Source organism: Anas acuta, chromosome 4 (assembly GCF_963932015.1).
Source record: "Anas acuta chromosome 4, bAnaAcu1.1, whole genome shotgun sequence".
NCBI lineage: Eukaryota > Metazoa > Chordata > Aves > Anseriformes > Anatidae > Anas > Anas acuta.
Window position 1 is genome coordinate 67,230,041 of NC_088982.1, and position 20,470 is coordinate 67,250,510.

The window sequence follows — 20,470 nt, forward strand, 5'->3', positions numbered from 1 at the left end:
GAAAAACTGGCAGGTTTTCAGGCATATATGTTTTTCTAGTGGTCTGAAATAGAGCTAAATGCAAGTAGTGAGCAACTGCTGAAAGTTTTACTATCCATCACTTCCACCATCTAACAGAAAGGTAAGTGGTACCTGCAGTCAAGCTATAACCTATCAACAGGGAAGAAAGGTGGTAAGGTGCTTATCTTCTCAAGGAAAGAAAAATAATTAACAGCCTGTGCCCCATGGAAAGACTAGTGATTGCAGTGATGATAACTGCATGCCATAAAGAAACTAGGAAGGTTTCTTTCTCCATATTTACTTTAACTTCAATTCTTTTCAGTCTGTTATTCACCTGCAAGGAAAAAAATCCCACTTTTTAAATGCAAGTGTTTTCTCTAGTGCAGCCAAATGCTGTAGAAAGTCGTTTGGGGTTTTTGTTTGTTTTGTTTTGTTTTGTTCTTGACAAGTTTTTGAAAAAATTTGTTGCCTTTGAAAAGTTCCAGCGTATTGTCAGTAGAAAGTCATGTCTGTGGCACCGAACCACAAAACCCCATGAGGTAATAAAAACACTTACTGTGCCTGTGAGTAGTTGCTTGCTTATTTGTGTCTTGCTTTAGAGCAGAAATAGTGGTTGCAGCATTGTGAAAAATGTCAACGGGTTTTGTTAATGTCAAGAGTTTTTTTGCATCAGCTTTGCTTCAGTGATCAGTCGCTCACAAAAACTGTTAATTGCCTCATACACGGCGCACATGCTGTGAATGGTATCCCTGAAGTATTTGGAGCGAAGAAGGGTAAAAGCTACTTTCCTAAAGCTAGGCTGTGGGAAGGGAGACCTCTTTACTTAGCTGCATCGGCCTGAGTCAGATGGGATTGTTCATTTTTTCTCTTCTTTTACAGTTGCTGCAAATGACAAAAGAATTACAGCAGTGTGCTTTATACACCTTTACTTAGTCAACATGAGCATTTCCATTATAGTTGGTCCCTCAGTTTGTTAACTACAGGAATTAGCTCTTTGAGATGACTACTGCTTTTCAATCATTCTTGCTTAGCTCTTGCAAAATGATTTCCAGCTCCAGATCTTACTCTGGCAGTTGCTCTTTGACTTCGCTTTCCTTTAAAGGTGTGGTTAGACCTGAGGCCTCCTAGATACAATGCTTGGAGGTTTTCTTTTATATTTATACGGCTTCTTTCAAATAGAAGTTTTTAAACATCTAAAGCTGTATTAATCATGTCAAGACATAAATAACTTTTCTCAACATATTAGATCTACAAAACATGCTGTTAAACCAGTGACTTTAAATATGTAAACGGATGAACAATACATGGAAGTGATAAAGGCCAACAAAAGCAAGGACAAGAGGTGGATGCAATGTGGAGAAGTGAACTTCTTGGAAGTGCGTATTCATTAAACTGATCCTGCAACATTTCTGCAATGTGATTAACAGTGCTTCAGCTTTGCTGTCTCTACAGTCACCACCTCCTGTCACCCCAGCTGTGGGGTGCAGAGGGGCAGGAGAAGTGATACACTTCTCAGTGTAGTCTCAGTGTACTCTACTTGTGAATGGGTGAGCTGCTTGGTAGAGGAGAAATGTATTGACCTCCCATAAGATGTGAAACTTAAGTCTAATGGCTCTGTAACATTCCAGTTTCTTCATCTGAGGGAGAAAATTTGATATAAATGCTCATTCCCAATCATGCACTTACTAAGAAAAAAAAAATCCCTAATAAGGGTATGTTGGGATTGAAAAACTTTTTTTTTGTCATGAATTTCCAGTTAAAATACACGCGACTGCACTTTCAAGCTCATTTAGACTGTGTTTTGGACAAAGGAGGTAATTTAAGCATTAGTCACCGTAGTGTGGTAGGCACTGGAAAAAATAATTTAGTTGTAGTGTAGAATATCCTAAATTATAACCTAGATTTGATGCCAGACTGAAGTCAGCATGAAGTTGAGCTTTTTTTTTTTTTTTTTTTGAAGGTTTTAGAGGAATGACTATGTCTGTGAGTCGATTAGACCTGTGCTTTTCTTTAAGCTGGTTATTTTTAAAAGGTAGCTTGCTGTGTTAGAATTAGTGTCTCATAAATGCTTCTTAAGAAAATTAAATGTATAAATTCTACTATTGAAAGCCGGGATATAGTTGCTGAAGGCTTTTTGTTCTGTCTTGGTATTTGCACTTAACTGTTATATACTGTTACTTGGCAAAACAGCTTTGGGAATGCTAAATAAATAAATAATAAAGATTAGTTATAATAAGTTAGAACTAATGGAAGTGACCACCATCACTTAAGGAAATGCATGGGCAAATCTTATAGATGAGATGTTATTTTTCCCACCACTTGTAAAGAAGTGACAAGGTAGGATCCCTGCCTCCTGAACTTGACAGGACTTGGACACCCTGAGTCGCCTACAGATCTGCCGGAAAGATTGTAGCGCAAATACCGTGCTTAATACAGGGGATGGTTTTCCTGTCTTGACTCTGGCCAAGGAGTCATGGGCAGGTACAGACAGACATACCTCTGCTGGTCCAGTGCTGGTTGTATGCATGATACCTGCAGGTTTCTAAACCTCGTGCCATTACAAGAGTGAAAAGCATGGTTTTGGAAATCTTTGTCAGTCAGAAGGTGAGATATATTCCACAGGATTTTTTTCCCTTAACTTTTAGTTTGTTTTTGGCTTTGCCTTAATAGAATAAAATATTATCTGACTGCACTTAAACTCTCTTTACAAATGCGTTTAGTAGGGTTGCCACAGACCACAGGAATGAGACTATGAGCGGTGGTTGCCTTTGGGAGGTCTTGAAAACAACTAATCCTTTGTGGGCAGGAATACCAAAGCAGAGGGCAGTTTCTTCCTCTCCTAAAATGTCAGAACTGCTTATTTTAGCACATAATAATGAAATCCCCAACCTTATTTAAATTCGATAGGGACCTACGTTTGATTTGGCTGACTATCAAGTGAGCAGCAAAGCAAGGACATAATTTTTCTTTCTTTTACCTGGCTTTATGCTTCATCTTAATCCAAAGTGCTGAGGACTGCATGGTCTGGGGATGTGAACATGTTTAGCATATACCAAATGCAAAATGCTGATGCTTACATTATATTAACTTACATTATATTAATTTTCAGCCTTAAACTTAATGAAAATGGAATATGTGTTGGATGATTCATAAACTCATATTCCTAGGCAAAACATGACAAAGTACTGTTTCAGAGATGACAAATATTATCTTGACATACTATTATATAAAGAACTAAATACTAGTAATCTTAACATACTCCATTAAATACACCTCAGCAAAAAGTGTGAAACCTGAAAGTCTAAATAACAACTCATTCAAAATTGGGTTTAAAGATACAAGCTGTTTAAATATTGCCCACCTGACTAAAGAGCTCCTTTTCTGCCATTTCAGATTTAAACTGAGCATGAACATAAACTCTCTTCAATATTTTGTTTCTTAAAGCTGAGACAATTGTGTCTCACACTGGTGTTTGTATTTTAATATTTTAATATTTTAATATTTTAATATTTTAATGAGTTGACAGCTTTGCAGTCTGTTTTTATAGGACAAGAGGAGAAATATGCATTTTTAATATACAAATTAGCTTGCAGAATAAGAATTTAGCACTAAGACTCCTTGATGTACCTGGCATCTGAAATGCCATTATCTTTTAAAAAAGCAAATGAGCATTCAGTCTTCCTCCTTCCACATTTGTCATTATTTGGCATGTTCAACAAAATAAAGACTAATGGACTGAAATAGAACAGGTAATGGCTTATGAGAGAAAACGTGATTGACAACCATCATAGCAGCCTGTTGGTATGCTACCAAGCACCATGACCAAAGTACAGTTTTGAAAAACATTGCAGTGTTTGTTTTTTTTTTTGTTTGTTTGTTTTGTTTTGTTTTGTTTTTAAAGGAGGGAAAAAAAAATCATCTTTTTGCAATGACTGCAACACTTTCCAGTTCTCAAGTTTCCATGCTTAATGATAATTTGGTTACCTCTTCTTTTCTCTGTGTGGGGATGTACATGGGGTTACAGTTTCTGGGCTGCAGGTGCTTGTCATAGCAAGATCTCTAGAGCTCAAATCTAGCTGATTCATGTCAGCCGGGGCAGTGGGTCTATTTCTACAAAGCTGTGGGGAGTGTTGTTGCAATGTATACTACCTGGCAGATGACTCATGTTTTTAACGTAAGGCCAATGTTTCCAATAATGCATAAGCTGCAACAAGAAGCAAGATTAGGAATGTTTCTTCTCTTCCATTCTTGTGATACAGAATTTGTAGGAGCTGAATTATGTCAGCAGTGGGGAAAGGGCTTTGGACTAGGGAAAAAAAAAATATTTGGATTTTTCTTTTTTCTGTGCTTTAAATTACATCTTCATTTGTTTTGGTTCACATAGCTTCTATTAAAAGTCATAGCTTATTATATATAATGTTAAACATTTTCTGCTTGTCATTTTCATGTTTTCATGAGAGTTGGCTATCTTATAAAAAGCAAATGCATTTAGCTTTCTGCCCTGTCAGCTGGTTGATGTCTAGAAATAAGATGATTCAAAACCAAAAGCAACAACAACAAAAAAAACATAACTGCAGGCTACAGTGGTAAAACCATTAAAAGATGAGGTTTTCAGCAAGAAGATCTGAGCATTGGCTTTTCAGGGATGTAGTGTCTGCTGCCAGAAACTATACCCTGAAGAAGGAGTTAGTTGTCAAAATAAGAGGAAAAAAAAAATCCTTCCATTCTTCTTTCCTCCTATTAGAAAGTTTCAGTTCAGACCAACAAATACAGTTCTGTAGAAAGTCTTCCAGCCTTGACTTCATTTTATGAATGAAGATTTTGTATTCTTCTCCTCTTGTATCTCAGACTGGAGTTTGAGCAATTCTTTAAGTTACAGAGATACAAAAACAAAACAAAACAAACACAATACCTATTTTATTGCAGGTATTCTGTGTTCCCTTTGTTTTTAAAGGGGTTGATACGTGCAGATATGTCCTGGTGGTTTACCATGTAGCGCCTTTACTAAGGAGACTGGTGATGGTGGAACCTTAATGGAGTTCAGGAGAGACAAATCTGAAACTCTTCTTCTGGGTTTTAGGTTAGCTTAGGTTAGATAAAGCTTTATGAGTTTAGCAGCCAGGGGATTGGGCCTCTGAAGAATCCTGCTTTGCCTTGAATTTAATTCTCTAACGCTAATCAGTGAGATTACAGTGTTTTGTTGGTGATCGATTTTTAGAGATGACATACCAAATTGGACTCATAGCTTTAGTTGGGGGTTTCCAGATATTAGTGATTATGGAAGGATTCAGTTATGTTGCTTGTGGCTTTTTGGTGGGTGAAATACTTGGAAGGGGAAATAAATACAGGGAGAATTTAAAGAATGAACAGTTTTTGCTAGGCACGCTGCTTATAGCAGGAGCAGACTAATTCATTTCCCTAATAAGGCTGTGCTGGAAGTTGGAATGTTTTGAATTGCATTAAATGTCACAAAAGTATTCATCGGAGAGGAACAGCTTGTGGGATGTTTGGAGAACAAATTTGATCATGTTTGTCTGGTCGAAATGAGCTGTTTACACAGACTAAATATATCTTTTTTTTTTTTTGAAAGAGCAAACATCTGTGATGGCAAAGTGTGCACAAACATTGTGCACTTTCATTTTCAGTATCCTGGCTGTCAGTAACTGACCGCTGTTGACTGTATTTTCACTGTCTGTAATAATTTGTAAGGAGATGGAAGCCTGGAGCTCACTCCAGCAACCATTAGCCAAGGTCTTTTGTGTGCACTGTTTATAATAAGCATTTATACTGAGCTTTTATGTCTTTGTTTTGTTTGTATGTTACCAAAAATATTACACAAACTCATATACTGAACTGCCAGCTTGAAATCATTCAGAAAATACCCTGCTTCAAGCTGTCCTGCTTTTCTAATGAGTAGTAACAGGGCAGGAACGTCATCTCCTTCTGAAAGCCTCTATCATCAGGTATCACTGCATCACCCCGCTTAACCGAAGTAGCATGAAATCTTAACATCTAATTGCTAGGTGGGAAACTACATGCTAACAGCTTTAAAAAAAAAAAAAAAAAAAAGTGCAAGATTCTGTAGTTAAATTACTTCTTGCTCTACAGATTTTGTAATATCTTTCCCAATTCCAAGGGCAATAGCCAAGATGTAAGCACTGTAGCAAGTGTTTTCGTAAATGTATGTGTTGGACATGGACTTGTTTTGCTCTTCAACGTGAACTGTGCTTTTCCTCTTGTACTGTCTTGTCTAACCACCGTGCATTTTTCACATTCAGATCCTGGTGGCTCAGTTTGCTGGGTGAGCATTTTCTTTATGCAACGCTGGATAAATCACAGATTTTAGTCTGATTATGGTCTGAAGTCAACAAGGCCAAGCTAAACTGTTTGAAGTATGTCTGGGACACGCAAATTTATGTCCTTGTTTCAAGTATGTTTGGGGGAAATAAAGCAATGTTATGCTGTCTGGCTCCAATGTTAAAAGAACATTGGAAACATTGTAGTTATCAAGCCCCCCCTCCCTCTGACCCCCTTTTTAATGGCATTTTTAAAGACTAATTTTGAAGAATCTCTTCAGATCATCTGGAAATAGTGTTTGAAATAATTTTTGTTAAGTGCTGTATAGGTGAGCGCAGAGCCATCTCATACATTGCAAACTTAAATTTAATTATTTTGTAAAACTAATGAAGTGCATTTCTCTTGTAGACTGAAACTTCAGGGTCTAACATTTGCAAACTTTTTTTTTCCCCAGCCATGAAATTTGGGAGTTGATTTGAATAGTGAATATCTTTCTACTTCTAACTGTTAGATCGGTTTAATAAATATACAAAACATTGCAAGTTACTTTATTATAAAATGCATACCTAAAATACAGAAGAATCTTCTACTCTAGTCTTTAAAAAAGAAAGAAGAGTTCCATATGTGTTGGCATTTTTTTTTCTTCTTGTTGCTTTTGTCGCTGCAAATTGACAAGTCCACAATTAGGCATGATTAACGATGCACCCTGGTGCTTTGGAGGGCCAGAGGTCAGTGTTCTCATAGGCTGCAAACTCTGTGGGAAACCGGAGAACAGACCTCTTCCTCAGAGCAGGGAAACGCTCTATCTGAGAATTATTGTTGATGTGGACATGATGCATGTCATCGACGATGCACAAATGATGAAGGCAAAGTGCAGAAAATGATATTCTTGTGAACTGTAGTTATTGGTTTATGTGGTTTATGTTGTGTTTTTTTCCTCATTATTCTCTGCTTTTTTCCTTATTTGTTTATTTATTTATTTATTTATTTTGTTAATGTAGCATGTGGGTTTATATTCATCTCCTTTTTTTTTTTTTTTTTGTAAGCTAGTTGCTGGACCTGAACAACAGGAAGGCTGTTGTTGGTATCAGATGGGCCTTGTGAGCCAAATGGCTTTCAGGGAACAACTAAATGAAGTAAACATTTTAATCAGATATTAACAAGGAAAAAAGATATTTGTTAAAAGTAGAGAAGACATCACTTATATGGGACAGCATGCCTACTTCAAATCTAGCTGTCCATGTTTTCACTGCTAGAGTAGTAAGGCTGGTTTATAAGATATGTTTAATTAAAATGTAGCTTCTGTTCCCTGTTCTCCAAACAAACTTTTTTGCCTCATTGGCAAACTTTCTTTTAGATATGATAACTCAGCTTCAGTTCAGCAAAACCCTTTTTAGAAGATTTTTAGGAAATCAGGTTTGCATGATTTCAGGCAGGATATGATTAATGTTGCTTTGACCAATAAAGTTCCCAGCTCTCTGAGCAGCTACCAAATATGGCCAGAAATGTTTTGAAATGTGGCAGGAAAGCAATTTTCTACCAAAACATCAAGAAAAGACTAAATTGTATCAGCAGCAGTGTTGTCAGACAAAATGTCAGTGAGTTGGACTTTTTGTTGTTCTGTTGCTTTTGAAAAAAAAAAAAATCAGGGTGTGTGTTTTTGCACATACATGCATGCAAATCTGAAAAGACAATAAATCAAGTGAGATGCTTTTACCTATCACATATTGCAAATTCAGTTTAGGTATAATGAAATCTGTTAATTCTTTATCTTCTTCGCCCTTTCCATTATGATACTTCCTTTACTTCCCACCACCCAGTGGCAGTTTCAATGTACTCATTGTTTGGAAGAAATTTTTTTGCTATCTACTGTGGAGTTCAAGTGATATTAAGTTTACCTTTGAAGGCCAGAGAATGTACCAAAAGTTCCTGTATTATTTAAGTTGCTAAGCTGTTTAGAAGGACTTTTATTGTTCTAGAAGGAAGCTTTCAGTTTTAAGCCTGGATAAGGGTTATGAGCTTTAAAATGCAATTTGTGTGACCAGAACTTTCTGAGTTTGAAAGGAAGGAAAGCAATAAGCAAATTTTGACTATGTCTCCAGACTGGTGATACATTATTATGAATTTCTAAATGAATTAGTACTTGGTGACAAATGCTAGAGTTCCTAATATTGTATCTGGATAAATTCATCTAGTTTGTTTTTGCTTTTGCCCTATATTAACTACGATGGAGTAGGTTCAACTTGAATACTTCTTGTTTCCCTTAGAGGAAACAAATGATATAATTTATATATCTGTGGGTGGACATAGTGGGTTGGAAAAGGGAAATACTTAAATATTAAAGCATTTGTTTTTACAATTATGTGTGTTTTTCTCTTTCAGAGTTGCTTCTGTACCAAAACCTGATCTCATTCATGTACCAAAGGTATGTTCATCATCACAACCAAGAAATGTAGCATGTGGCACTGTTACCCATCTGTCAAACCCTGTTGTTGATAAGCACTAGCATTCAAGCTTTCCTTTCAATATAACGTGCTTGATTTCCATGTGTTACGTTAAGACTACTGCAACTTTTGGATCTGAGTGATGTTTTTTTTCACTCACTCAAAAAAGAATCAAGAGAACTGGCAAATGATCATCCACAAAAAAAAAAAAAAAAAAAAAAAGTGAATAAATGTTATCTTCCAACTTTTGGTTTTTTTTTTTTTAGAAAGATAAAGCTGAAATTTTTCTATATCCTCAAGAGAAAAACTGTAGTAGGTTTTTGTTTTTTTTTCATAGACACTGTTTTTTTTTTCTTTTTCTTTTTTCTTTTTTAATAGGCACTGAAATCCCCCTTTGTATTTGAAAGAAGCTTATCTAAATACAGAGTTTCAAAGAACAATTCATCTCACTTTACTTAGAGCCCTGGGGGTTTATTTGTTCTTGACTTCTTTTAATGTTATGTCCTCAAGCAACAGTTTCAAAAAACCCTTTTCATAAGTAGTCTATTTACAAACCTAAAAACGCTTACAAATGGCTGGGCATCTCTCTCATCAAGCATATATTGGAAAATCCTCTTAAGTGGACATAAATAATTGTATTACTGTCCTGCCAGACCTGATTTGAAAGGCACGCAGTTTGGCACCACCTTGTTAAAATACAGCTCCTTGAAAACAAACAAGCAAAGAAAAAAACAACAACCCACTGAATTCACTTTTTTTTTTTGTTGTTGAGAGTTTTGATTTGATGAGTGTATATGGAGACTTCATTGGACAGATGGAATAGAAATAAACATTCTCAGATGCTAAAATGAGTTAGGGGGCTTTCTTTCCCCTTTAAGTCACCTCACCAAACTTGACAAACTACAAAACTGGACGTTCACTGGACGGCAGTTGTCTCTGTGAACCACTTAGAGCTGAGTGGTTCTCCTGTATATAAAAAATATTCTGGGGAGATTATGTTTAAGAAAAACTGATAAAATATTCTGGAATAAGTTGGAGGTTGTGAAGGGATTGTTTTTTTTTTTTTTTTTTTTTCTTTCTTTTTTTTTTTTTTTTTTCCCCATCGACAGTTGCTCTAAAGAGAACTTTATAGAACGAGAGAGAAAAAGGAACAAATGGCTGCTCCCTCATATCTCTGACCCCAGGATAGCCACACTTTTGTTTTCCCATGTGGCTTTAGTATGTCAGATGGTATCAGTCTTGCACTTCTCCATCTGGAAACTATAACCCATGTCGACCTTGAGTTACAAAGTTGTGACTCAGCCACTCAAGTGGCACCTGGTCCCAGTGTCTGAAGCAGGGATAGGAGCCAGCCTGTATTTTGGCCAGGGAAGCCTTTGTCCTTGTAGTTGAGTGGAGTTGACAAGCCAGCTTGGGCCCGAAGCACTGGCCTCTAATAAATGAGCTGAAGGGCCCCTCGTTCCTCCCTTGAGGCCCCTATCAACAAATCAATGTATAGTGTGTGTGTGCGTATGCATGCACATGCAGTTTGCATATTGGGAACGTGCATATCTTGAATTGGGTTTGAGAGGTGGAATGTGGTTTTTAAAAAAGACTAATTTTTTCCACATGAATTACCCAGTGGGTTTTGCAATGGTGTGGTTCTTCAGTTTGTCTTGAATTTGATTTGTGGGGTGTCTGTTCTGGATGTGATGTGAGGAGTTAGCATCATGGGATTTCATTTTGACTGACTGTGCATGCTTGGGTCATTCCCTTTCCTAAATGCATGGCTCATTTTTTTTCTATGTGCTTGTTGACAACGCTCTTGGTAAAGCTTGCTTCTGTGTTGTTCATTCCTCTTACTTCACACTAGGCGGGTTGCCTCTCTACAGCACTGAAAATACGTTCTGAGGAATGTGCATGTGGTTGGTGTGTTTTTGTGTGTGCATTTTTTTTTTATCTCACATAGGAAGAACCTAAAGAAGTAGTTAAGCCTGTGCCCATTGCCTCTGCTGCTGCACCCAAATTCACTGCCACAGCCAGCGTGGCTTACAATAAGACCCCGAGGCCCTTCGGAGCTGTGACCTCCTCAAAAGTCACCTCCATCCCATCACCATCCTCCGCCTTCACCCCAGCCCAGGCGGCGGCCGTGCCCCCCGCCCCGGCCCCGTTTGCTGCACCAGGACTGCATGTTAACGCCAAGCCTAACGCTGATGGGTGGCCACCCGCGCCGAGCACTGCTAAACCTGCCGTTAATGTCCCACGGCAGCCCGCCACGCACAATGCCGCCCCGAGCGGCCATGTCAGCGACGGTGCCCAGGAGGTGGCGGAGGGGCCGCGACGAGGATTCAGAGAGAACCAGGGTGACAGTAAACAGCAAAATGGGTAGGTGGGATTTTTTTTTTGCTGTGAGGGTCTTTTCCTCACAGGAAAAAAGCTGGGCTTGTTCGAGGGCTGAGGAAAACACATCTTGGGTGTGCCACCCAATTGCCAGAAGCAAATCTTTGAGGAACAGCATGTCTTGGAAAAGGGGTGTTTTGAAGGGCTGAGTCTGTGAGGATTTAATACTGAAACTGTACCAGTTTATGGTGTCACACCTAAATTACAACAGACCACACCAAGATGGGTTGTATCACGATGTGTTTCAGACCTTGCAACAAGCCCAGCATTCATTTGGACACCTGTGTCTCACTGTGTCTGTTGGGTCCCAACGTGGAGGCTGAAAGCAGCAAGCACTTGGAGGTGGAGAGTGGCCTGTCAAGAAGGATCGGCGACCTTTGATGTTGATCAGTATTGACCATCTTCTTGCATTTTGGGTTTTCTTGACTTATTTTCAGTCTCAAAAACTTAAAACCTGAAGGCTGTGACTAGTATTTCCCATTCTTCAACAGAAAGGGGCAGGAGGAGTAGGCCCAGTGCCCATCTCATCTGATCTCCTCTGAGCCTAAGTATATGAAGAAACCTACAGAAAGGTACACATCCACATCAACTAAAAAAACAAATCACAGTTTCAGGTGGTCTTCTCATGGAGAGAAACGCTTCTTTACGCACCCTTACATCGCAGTACTAGTATTTTCTATACACACATTCAAATAAAGCTGCCCGTATGCATTTTATATGACACCATTGTCATGGTGATTTTAAGACTAGTCTTAAACAGATGATGGCAGGAGTCCATACTGCGCAGAGGTGGGATGAAAGCAGGAGATCCCAAGGACTTGCTTCCTGATCACATGTTGCCAAACTCTCTTTCTTTCTAGGAATGCTGCTTTACCAAGTAACACGTAAGGAGTATTCAAAAGCAGTAATCAGTACGGAAAAAAAAAAAAAAGAACAATAGCAACAAAATTAAGTCTCCTGGAAGGAAGTGCTGGAGGCATAAAGTAAGCACTTAATGATCAAGACAGGGTCACTGGGTGCACATTGGTACCTGCCCTGCCTTATGTTTAGTGAATGAATGATAGTGACTGAGGAGTATCATTGCTGGTAGGTTAGGAAATCCCTGTCTTGCTGCCAGCCATGCAGGTCTGGTTTGGGAAATCTTAAAAGCATTTGGAGCTGGGGAAAAACAAACACACAGCAAGAACAACGAAACATCAACTACAAATCAACAAAACTTTATTTTGCTATCTTTCTTACAGCGGAGTTTTAGCTGGAATTAAATGTGACTTAAATACTAGTCTTGCAATCCTAAAGTAGAATACAAATGGAAATGAACAAAGAAACGCTAAAGTGATTATGTTGATCTGCAGCTACCCAACGTGATAAAAAAAAAAAAAAAAAGTTTGCTCCTGTTTTGTATTCCCTTTTTCAAAAACAAACTAACACAAAGAAAGGACAACTTGTATATTTGCATCTTGTTTATAGTTAGCTCTGCTGAGCGAATACAATTCTCCAGACACAGTACCCTGTTGTACTCAGAATTTTTGGTTCCTTCCTTCCTTCCTCCTAACTTCCCCCTAATCCCATTCAGGATATAAATTATTTGCCTTTACTTCAGGATGGGGAAGGAAGTTGTATTTCTCTTGTTTACTCCTGGCATAAAAAGAGACCAATTTGGCTTCGCTAGGCTGTATACAATTGTATTTTTATCAAGACCTTCTTGACAACTCTCACTTGAGAAAGTGCTTGCTGCTTAAAACAGGTAAGATGTCCACAGACTTCACTCAAAATTTTAACTCAGCTGGACTAAGTTTTTCCATTATAGGTTCTCTTGATGGTTTAAAGTTTGACTCTGTATATATGGCTTTGCCATAGCTTGGATTTGGAAGATCCTATAATAAGTATTTCAAGAAGCAAAAAATGTATTAATGAATGAAAACCTTTTTTCCCTTGCAGATAACAACAGTGACGAAGTTAGTATCAACAGCACTGGAGTTGAATTATGGTCGTTTTTCTTGTTGGAATAACCAGCATGTATTATTGTTTTGCAAACAAAACTATGTTATATAAAGCTCTTACAGAGTTTTATATTTAAATTTTGCAAAACAGCTTCAGCTTTTTTTAGTAACTTCTTAGTGTAGCTAATGGTTTTGTCTGCATTGAAGATGATGTGATTTTGCTTTTCACCGTGTTAAACTTTGCAGCATTTTTTTTAATTATAATTCCAGAAAACATTCGTGTGGTGTTTGTGTGTATTGGTAAATTCTTGCTGCACCTATGGCTAATTGGTGTTGGCAATACAACTAGTAAATGGTGAAATACAGTATAAAAGGAAAAATGTCTTGAGGAGTATGGAATGAAGGTCCAAATGTTGAATTCGTACAACAAAAATAATAGCAACATCTGTACATTATGACTTATGCGATCTGTATTTTGTGATTTTATGAGGTTTTACTGGCTTGTCATTTCTGCTCTTGCCTCGAGTGAGTCAAGACTGAGCCGGTCTCATTGAATATTCCTTTGTCTCTGGCACCACCTCGTGCCTTAGTGACTCATTACCATCAAGCCTTTAAAAAAGAAAGCGGTGGGATCCGCAAAAAGAAAGCGAGGGGAGAGAAATCAGCAGGATATTTTGTTTGATACCACTATCATCAACTGTGAAAGACTACTTATTTCACTGTGGTAGTTGCTAGAATGCAGTCATCTGCATGTAAATAATTACATTTCCATGTAACTCTACATCTTTAATGACTGCTTTAATTTTCAGATTTTATTCTTGCTATTAACTGTGTTGTTGCTTTACTTCATTTTCTTTGGATTTCTTTTACTCTGTCCTGGAAATACCACTATTGTTTCTATCCCCCCTCCTTCCTGGATAAGTACATTTACTTCACTAATATTGTGTGTAAATTCAATCTTTGCTTTAATTTTGAATGATAGCTTTCATATCATTCAAGTGTCGAGTATTCTTTTAAGTATTTATTAATGCATTCCATTGAATGGGACTAATTCTTTCTTGTTGACAATAATGTACAACATTCTCATTCATATATTCCACCTTTCTTTACTAGAAACACTTTGGCCATTAAAAAAGCAGTGAGGAAGTAGTGGCAAAAATAGAAGTTGACTTTTAAAAGTTTTCTTTTTCATAGAATTATCTTTTCCTAGGAGCTAGTTTTGTACAAGTTATCTCCTGTAGACTTTGTAAAAATAAATGCACATACAGAGGGCCTGAAGGATAAATGTTTTGAGATAACTAATACAGAATTTAGGAATACATTAGTAGGAATCTTGGGTTCTTTCCCTTAACTGATCAGTGTCTTTATTTGTTCTTTAGATCATTTACTTCAAGTAAAGCTTCAAAATCCTCTGTTTTCATAGGTCTGCTAATCCAGGGACTGATAATAGCATGTAGGTTATTGAGGAGAAAAATTCCAGATGAAATCAACACCCTACTTGTTTGACTTTCAGAGAGCATCGATAGCTTCATGTTACGCTCTAGAGCATCACTAGCTACCTTTTCAAAATACACAGCTCCATCCCTGGTCGTACCAATTGCAAAAAACTTTGCATGTACTGGGTGACCTTGCACATACCTAGTGCTTTGCCTCCTGTGAACGAAGGGGAGAATTTGTCCAAGGCACTTAACCAGATCCTAATTGACTGCACTGTTTTATCAAAACAAAGTCCCTTCTTATTCCTGTAAGGTACTCACTGTAGGTTAGATTCAAATTAAAGACTGAGAGCTCTGTACTGAGGTTTTGGTAGCAGAATGAGAATATCACTGTTTATTGGGTTTCAGTGTCCTTTCCCATGAGATTAATTCAATAGAATAATTAGCTGTACTTTTGTTTCAAGCTTCTTACTTTATTTCTTGTTTTCTTTTTCTCTTTTTCCTGTTTACACTGGGAAAACTTTCTCTTGCTGTCTTATTCTGTCATCTTCAAGGAAAATCCCACCCAAACGGTAAATGTTTAAATATGTAAATATCTTGATAATACTGATTTTTACTGTTTCAAATGTTCCAGTAGTGAAACAAAGAAAAATATTTTAGTTGGATTAGAGTGATTATTAAACTGTATTTGGTTCAGAGAACTGAGCCTGCATTCAGATGTGCTTGTAGAGCTCACTGCTGTATCCAAACTCAGAAGCTGCCTTTAATCACCGTGAAAAGCCACATATCTGACAATGTCTGTGTAGTTACCCTAAACTAGATATTTGTGGAGTTATTAGCTCACTATTCTCTTCTCTCTTTGATGCAGCCCCCCGCGGAAGCACATTGTGGATACTTATACGGAGTTCTACCACACCCCTACTCACAGCGATGCCAGCAAGAAGCGACTGATCGAAGACACTGAGGACTGGCATCCCCGGACAGGCACCACCCAGTCACGCTCCTTCCGCATCCTTGCCCAAATCACCGGCACTGATCACAGTGAGTAGTTTGATGTTAAAGAAATAAAAGTAATGGCCTTGGGCAGATAGGTGTTTTTAAAAGCTATTGGGGAGGGGAAATAATAAACCAATTCAGTCACATGTATTACATTTCACCTCATGGATAATAAATCCAGTAGGGAGAATTTTGGTGAGCTTTAAAAGGAAAACAGTTTCAGAAGACTATAGTAGGAAAATATTTTTATAAAACTCTTGCAATTGCTAAATACCTCAGGACATATACATTACTGGACATTATTCCTGTTTGACTGGGATTTTAATGTTCTAAATAACCCTTAAAAATAGCCTTTACTCCTAAAGAAGTTGGCAGATATGTAGTTATTTCTTTCCCCCCCAGCATCACCAAAATGGCAACACTTCTGTTCAAATTTAATGCCTCAGAAAGTGCAAAGAAAAAATAAGGCTTTTTCAGGCATGTAGAAAATCTTTGATGGTCATACAAAGGTGTACTATCTGCAGTGATTTTAACCAGTCAGGAGCACAAATCCATAGCTCCTCAGTTTATTTCCATCCTTTGTTTATGATATGTTACAACTACATGTCCTATGGACTGGAACTGAAAATGCAGAGGTGGTCTTTCCCAGTCGTATAGTTTTATGATGAAACTTTAATTTCATGTTATGCTCTCAGTTGTGATTTATTGTCTGTGATCTATAACACTGTAAAAGTTGTCAGAAGTGCTATCAGGACATTGGAGGTCTGTCATGTTCAGACTGGGGTATTTCATTCTTCTGCTTTTTACAGCTAATACTAAAATAAGTTGTTATTTTCATAATACTAAAATTAAGGCAGTGAAGACTCCCTCCGTGGGGGCAGATTTGATTAAATCAAATATCAGTTCTCTGGCAGAATTGCACTAGACACCACTGATAACATCTCCCCTGTGAGGATTAATGTACATGGGTGAAAAATATTCTGAATTTGGACAGTTAACAGATTGCTTTGTGGTCCTGTGTTGCACTAGTAATGCATCATTATCTATCTTTGGATTCTCTTCATTAATCTGTTTTAAGGGCAGAATATGAGACCTGAATGTCAAATAACCTATCTGTGTTCTAATCTAGTATTGATAAATTAATCATGTTGGCAATTACTACAAGACCATGATGGCAAGTATGTTTGCCAAACTTACAGCAGGGCTGAAATTTTACATTATCCTGTCTGCAGTTATAGCCTGTCATCAAACAGGTGCTTGGATTGTCACCTGATATAAACCCTCTGGATGTTTGTCCAAAAGAAATGCCTCCAAACTTCCACTCCTGTTCACCCTTCTCACACCTTTCTCAATGCCAACATGGACAGTGGGCCAAGGGACAGGACAGAGACCAGCAACTGCAATTGTGCTGGCAAAGGGGCTCTTGAAGTTTATAGACATATCTCATTTCCCTTAGGGCATATTTAGAATTGAGGAGTCCTAACGATCCTTGTTGTAATTTCCTACTGGGGTGAACGCTTTGGCACAGGGGAAAATCTTGGTGTTTGGTGGTGCTGACAGTGCCATAGAAAGTCAAGATTTTCTATTTTCTTTCAGTGAAAGAACCAGAACATGAAGCTGCAAAGAAGACTAAGTGAGTTGATGTTTTACATTATTACATTAATAATTTGCATGTCTTAATTCATAACTGATAGTGTGTTACTTTTGCATTTGTGTGATGTCTGGGTGTTTTTAAAATGTTGCTTCTTTTATTGCCTTTTACTTCAGCATGTAAAAATCAAGATCTCTTTCTGCATAGACCGGCCTTTTTAAATCTGTTTGTGCAGTCTGGTATTAATGTTTGCGCAGGAGTTTGAGCTTTTCCATAAACTTGGACTGGTTTGCTTTTCTGTTCGAGGTCAGCTTGTCAACATGTTTTCTTTTCCTAAATCTAACCAGGCATTTTTGACTTGTGAGTGTGGATCAGATTTCAAGATGTAGCTGGAAAATATTACCATTCTAGATGGCGAAAAAGGGTCAGCTGTCTCCTTGCTTTGGGATAAGCGTTGTTCAAAATGGGGACCAACTAGTGGCTAAATCTAACAGCTTGTGCAGTTGGTGGGAGTCTTCCTTTAGACTTTTAGACTGTGTTAGACTTTGCCTAACGCTGGATCCGACAGTTTGAAAGACAGGAAGGAGATGTATAGATATCAGTAATGCATGGAGATTGCATGCTCACTTGTGAAACTGCTTAAGACAAACCTTTATTTCTTTCTTTCTTATTTTTCTTCTGTCACTTCTTTCCACAGGGAAAAGGTTCCCATGCACGTCTTTAGCCCCAAATACACAAAATTACGTGACTGGCACCATGAAGTCTCAGCACGTGTTCTTAATGTCCAGTGATTTTACCCAAGTTGCAAAAGCAAAATACAAACACTTCTTTTCTTCTTTTCCATCTGCTTTGCAAAAAAAAAAAAAAAAAAAAGGAAAAAAAAAAAAAGAAAAAAAAGAAAAAATATATTTCACTAGCCTTACTGCGAGAGAACTTCTAGCCTTTTCTATACTTTTCTAACACTTTCCTACTGATGTATAAAAAATGAGATGAAAATGTTTTTGTGCTAATCACTAGTTGACAAAAAAAATACATATTTAATGCAGAACAACTTGGGTGGTTGAATCTCCCAGAGAGGGAGAGGAGATGGCTGTTGCTGTTCTTTTTGCCTTAAAGGAGTCTTGCATTGCTAAGTTTGAATTACTGTAGGTTGTTAGAAAGCAGATAACAGTGAACAAGAGAATAAGAAATGGTATTTCTTTGATTCGGGGGTGGGGAAAAGGATGAAGAGGGCTGTCTGCATCTACTTCGGACTATGGTACTTAGCAGGATAATTGTCTTGGATTTCACTACATTTTCAGCAGATCAATTTTAGAGTGGTTGTAAATGTTTTACAAAGTAGAGCAAGGTGACAAGCTGCTTTTAATCAAATGAAAAAAAAAAAAGCAAAATAAATTAAAAAAAAAATGCCAGTTGCCAACCCCAGTACAAGCTTAGTATAAAGATTCTGCTGCTTTAAATAGTAACTTGTTTATATCATGAAAAAATTAGAAAGAAATAAACAGAATGTTGCCATGTACCTGTAAGAGCTTTAACACAGCCTCTAACAGGAGCAAGATAAGACAGTAGTATTTATTTATTTCAGAGTGAATCTCTTAGGATTTCTTGTGTTTATAAAAGCTTCCTGGCTCTATCGTTCTCCTGTAAAATAATGTATTATAGTAGCTACACATTCATTAATTTATGCTTTCTGAAGCTTGAAGAGTATTTTAATAAAAGTTGCTTTTAACTTAGTGATGTCTCTTTTCTTCTGAGTCTCTCGGACTCCTTGAGTAGTCTTCTCACGCAAGGGGCTATAATTTCATTACACCTTCACAAGTTGTAATAAGAGGAACAATAACATCCCTTCTGCATACTAGAAACAGTCTGAACTGTACAATAATATCAAAGTAACAGTTTCTGATCATGTTTAAAAAAAAAAAGTGTCTTTTTTGTGTTTTGAGAATTGTCACAAGATCCACAGAAATCAATAAAATGTTTGACCTTTTGGGGGACAGCAGAAACAAGAACTTAGTTAAGTAAAGCTCACTGCCAACTTTTGCAACATTTTTTGAATCACAGAAGTTTCAAACCTCAAAGGTGAACTGTGAAACACACATAAAAGCCCAATCATTTGTAATTACCTAATGCGAACCACTGCCATTGGCTTGTAGCTTGTGCAGCAAATCTACACGTTGTTCTGATGAAACTGGTCCCGTGAATAGACTTGACGTTCACTGTAAAACACTTCTGCAGAAATAGTAGGGTAGTGTTTTTTGACTTTTTTTTTTATTTCACAACTTGTGAGAACTGAAGTGGATTGAGACCTTTGATGAAAGCACTTTAAGCTTGCGTTTCCTTTTCAGATTGTTTATACTGATACACAGTACAGTAGCTTACTGTATTTGTCATTTTATCTTTAGGGAAAACCAAACAGAAAATGGAGAGCTCAGGTAATAGCCAAGTTATTTCACACTAACAAGTCACTGATGTGGATGCTTAACGACGCACATCATAAAGTAAAATTAAATTTTTACTAATGACAGAAAAAGTCTTCTCACATCTTACACAACTTTTGGTTTAACTCCTTAGGGACAGATGTTGAAAATACTCACTTTGATAATTTCACTGAAGGCTGTTTTGATGAGAAGTGCCAATCAGCTTGATTTTTCTCTGCCAAGTAACTCAGTTGTCTGAGTACTGTGTATTAAAACCAAGCATTTCTGAAGTGCACATATACCGCAATATAATCATTTGACAGAATACTGTATAATGTAAGAATGTAAAACTGTGAAAATTGTTCTACTGAGTTTAAAGAATTTCTTATGAATGGAAAGGAAGTCATGAGTTTCACAGAATATCAATACAATGAAAACTGAAAGATTATCACTTAGATTTTCTGTGACGTTTTCTCTGTGTGGTTAGAATGGTTTAACCTTCAAGTATTTTTGTATTTTGGAGATGTTCCTGAATGAGAGGTAATAAGAATACCTTCATGTTGCTATTTAACACACCACTATGTTTATATTTCTTAGTAATTTTGTCCCTTTGAAGGTTGAGTTGCTTTGCTGAAAAATGGAAGAAAAAGCCTCTCTAAATAATCCAAAGCATACAAGTCTCTGTTTTAATTAAAAGTAAATATAGACAGTCATGGAGTCTGTCTATGCTGGGTGTGAGAATAGTTTGAGAAAGGCAACCTAATATAAATTCATAGTAACAAAACACTAGTTCCCCAAAATGTTACATGAATGCGTAAAATGGATTTCACTCTCTGCTGTAAAGTTGTCATCTCTTCATCCAGTATCTCCATTGCACAACACTTGTTGACATTAAATTTTGGACTTCATTACTGTTTCCAAAACAATGGACTGCTTTTCCATTTGGATGTGGATAACATGCCTTAGCTCA

At 37.3% G+C, this 20,470-nt stretch overlaps 1 protein-coding gene across 15 annotated transcripts in view; it reads left to right on the forward strand.

Annotated features, from left to right (window-relative positions):
• Positions 1-20,470, forward strand: part of PDLIM5 (PDZ and LIM domain 5) — a 129,760-nt gene that overhangs the window by 61,338 nt on the left and 47,952 nt on the right. For 7 of the 15 annotated variants that reach the window (XM_068681728.1, XM_068681725.1, XM_068681724.1 and 4 more), the window contains 5 exons: positions 8,680-8,722; positions 10,690-11,105; positions 15,051-15,068; positions 15,365-15,537; positions 17,089-17,125. In XM_068681728.1, coding sequence (XP_068537829.1) covers positions 8,680-8,722; positions 10,690-11,105; positions 15,051-15,068; positions 15,365-15,537; positions 17,089-17,125 — 687 coding nt within the window. Of the gene's footprint in view, positions 1-8,679; positions 8,723-10,689; positions 11,106-13,058; positions 13,076-15,050; positions 15,069-15,364; positions 15,538-17,088; positions 17,126-17,780; positions 18,817-20,470 lie in introns of those variants that run through there. The other 8 variants (XM_068681736.1, XM_068681740.1, XM_068681737.1 and 5 more) reach the window with 8 other exon arrangements.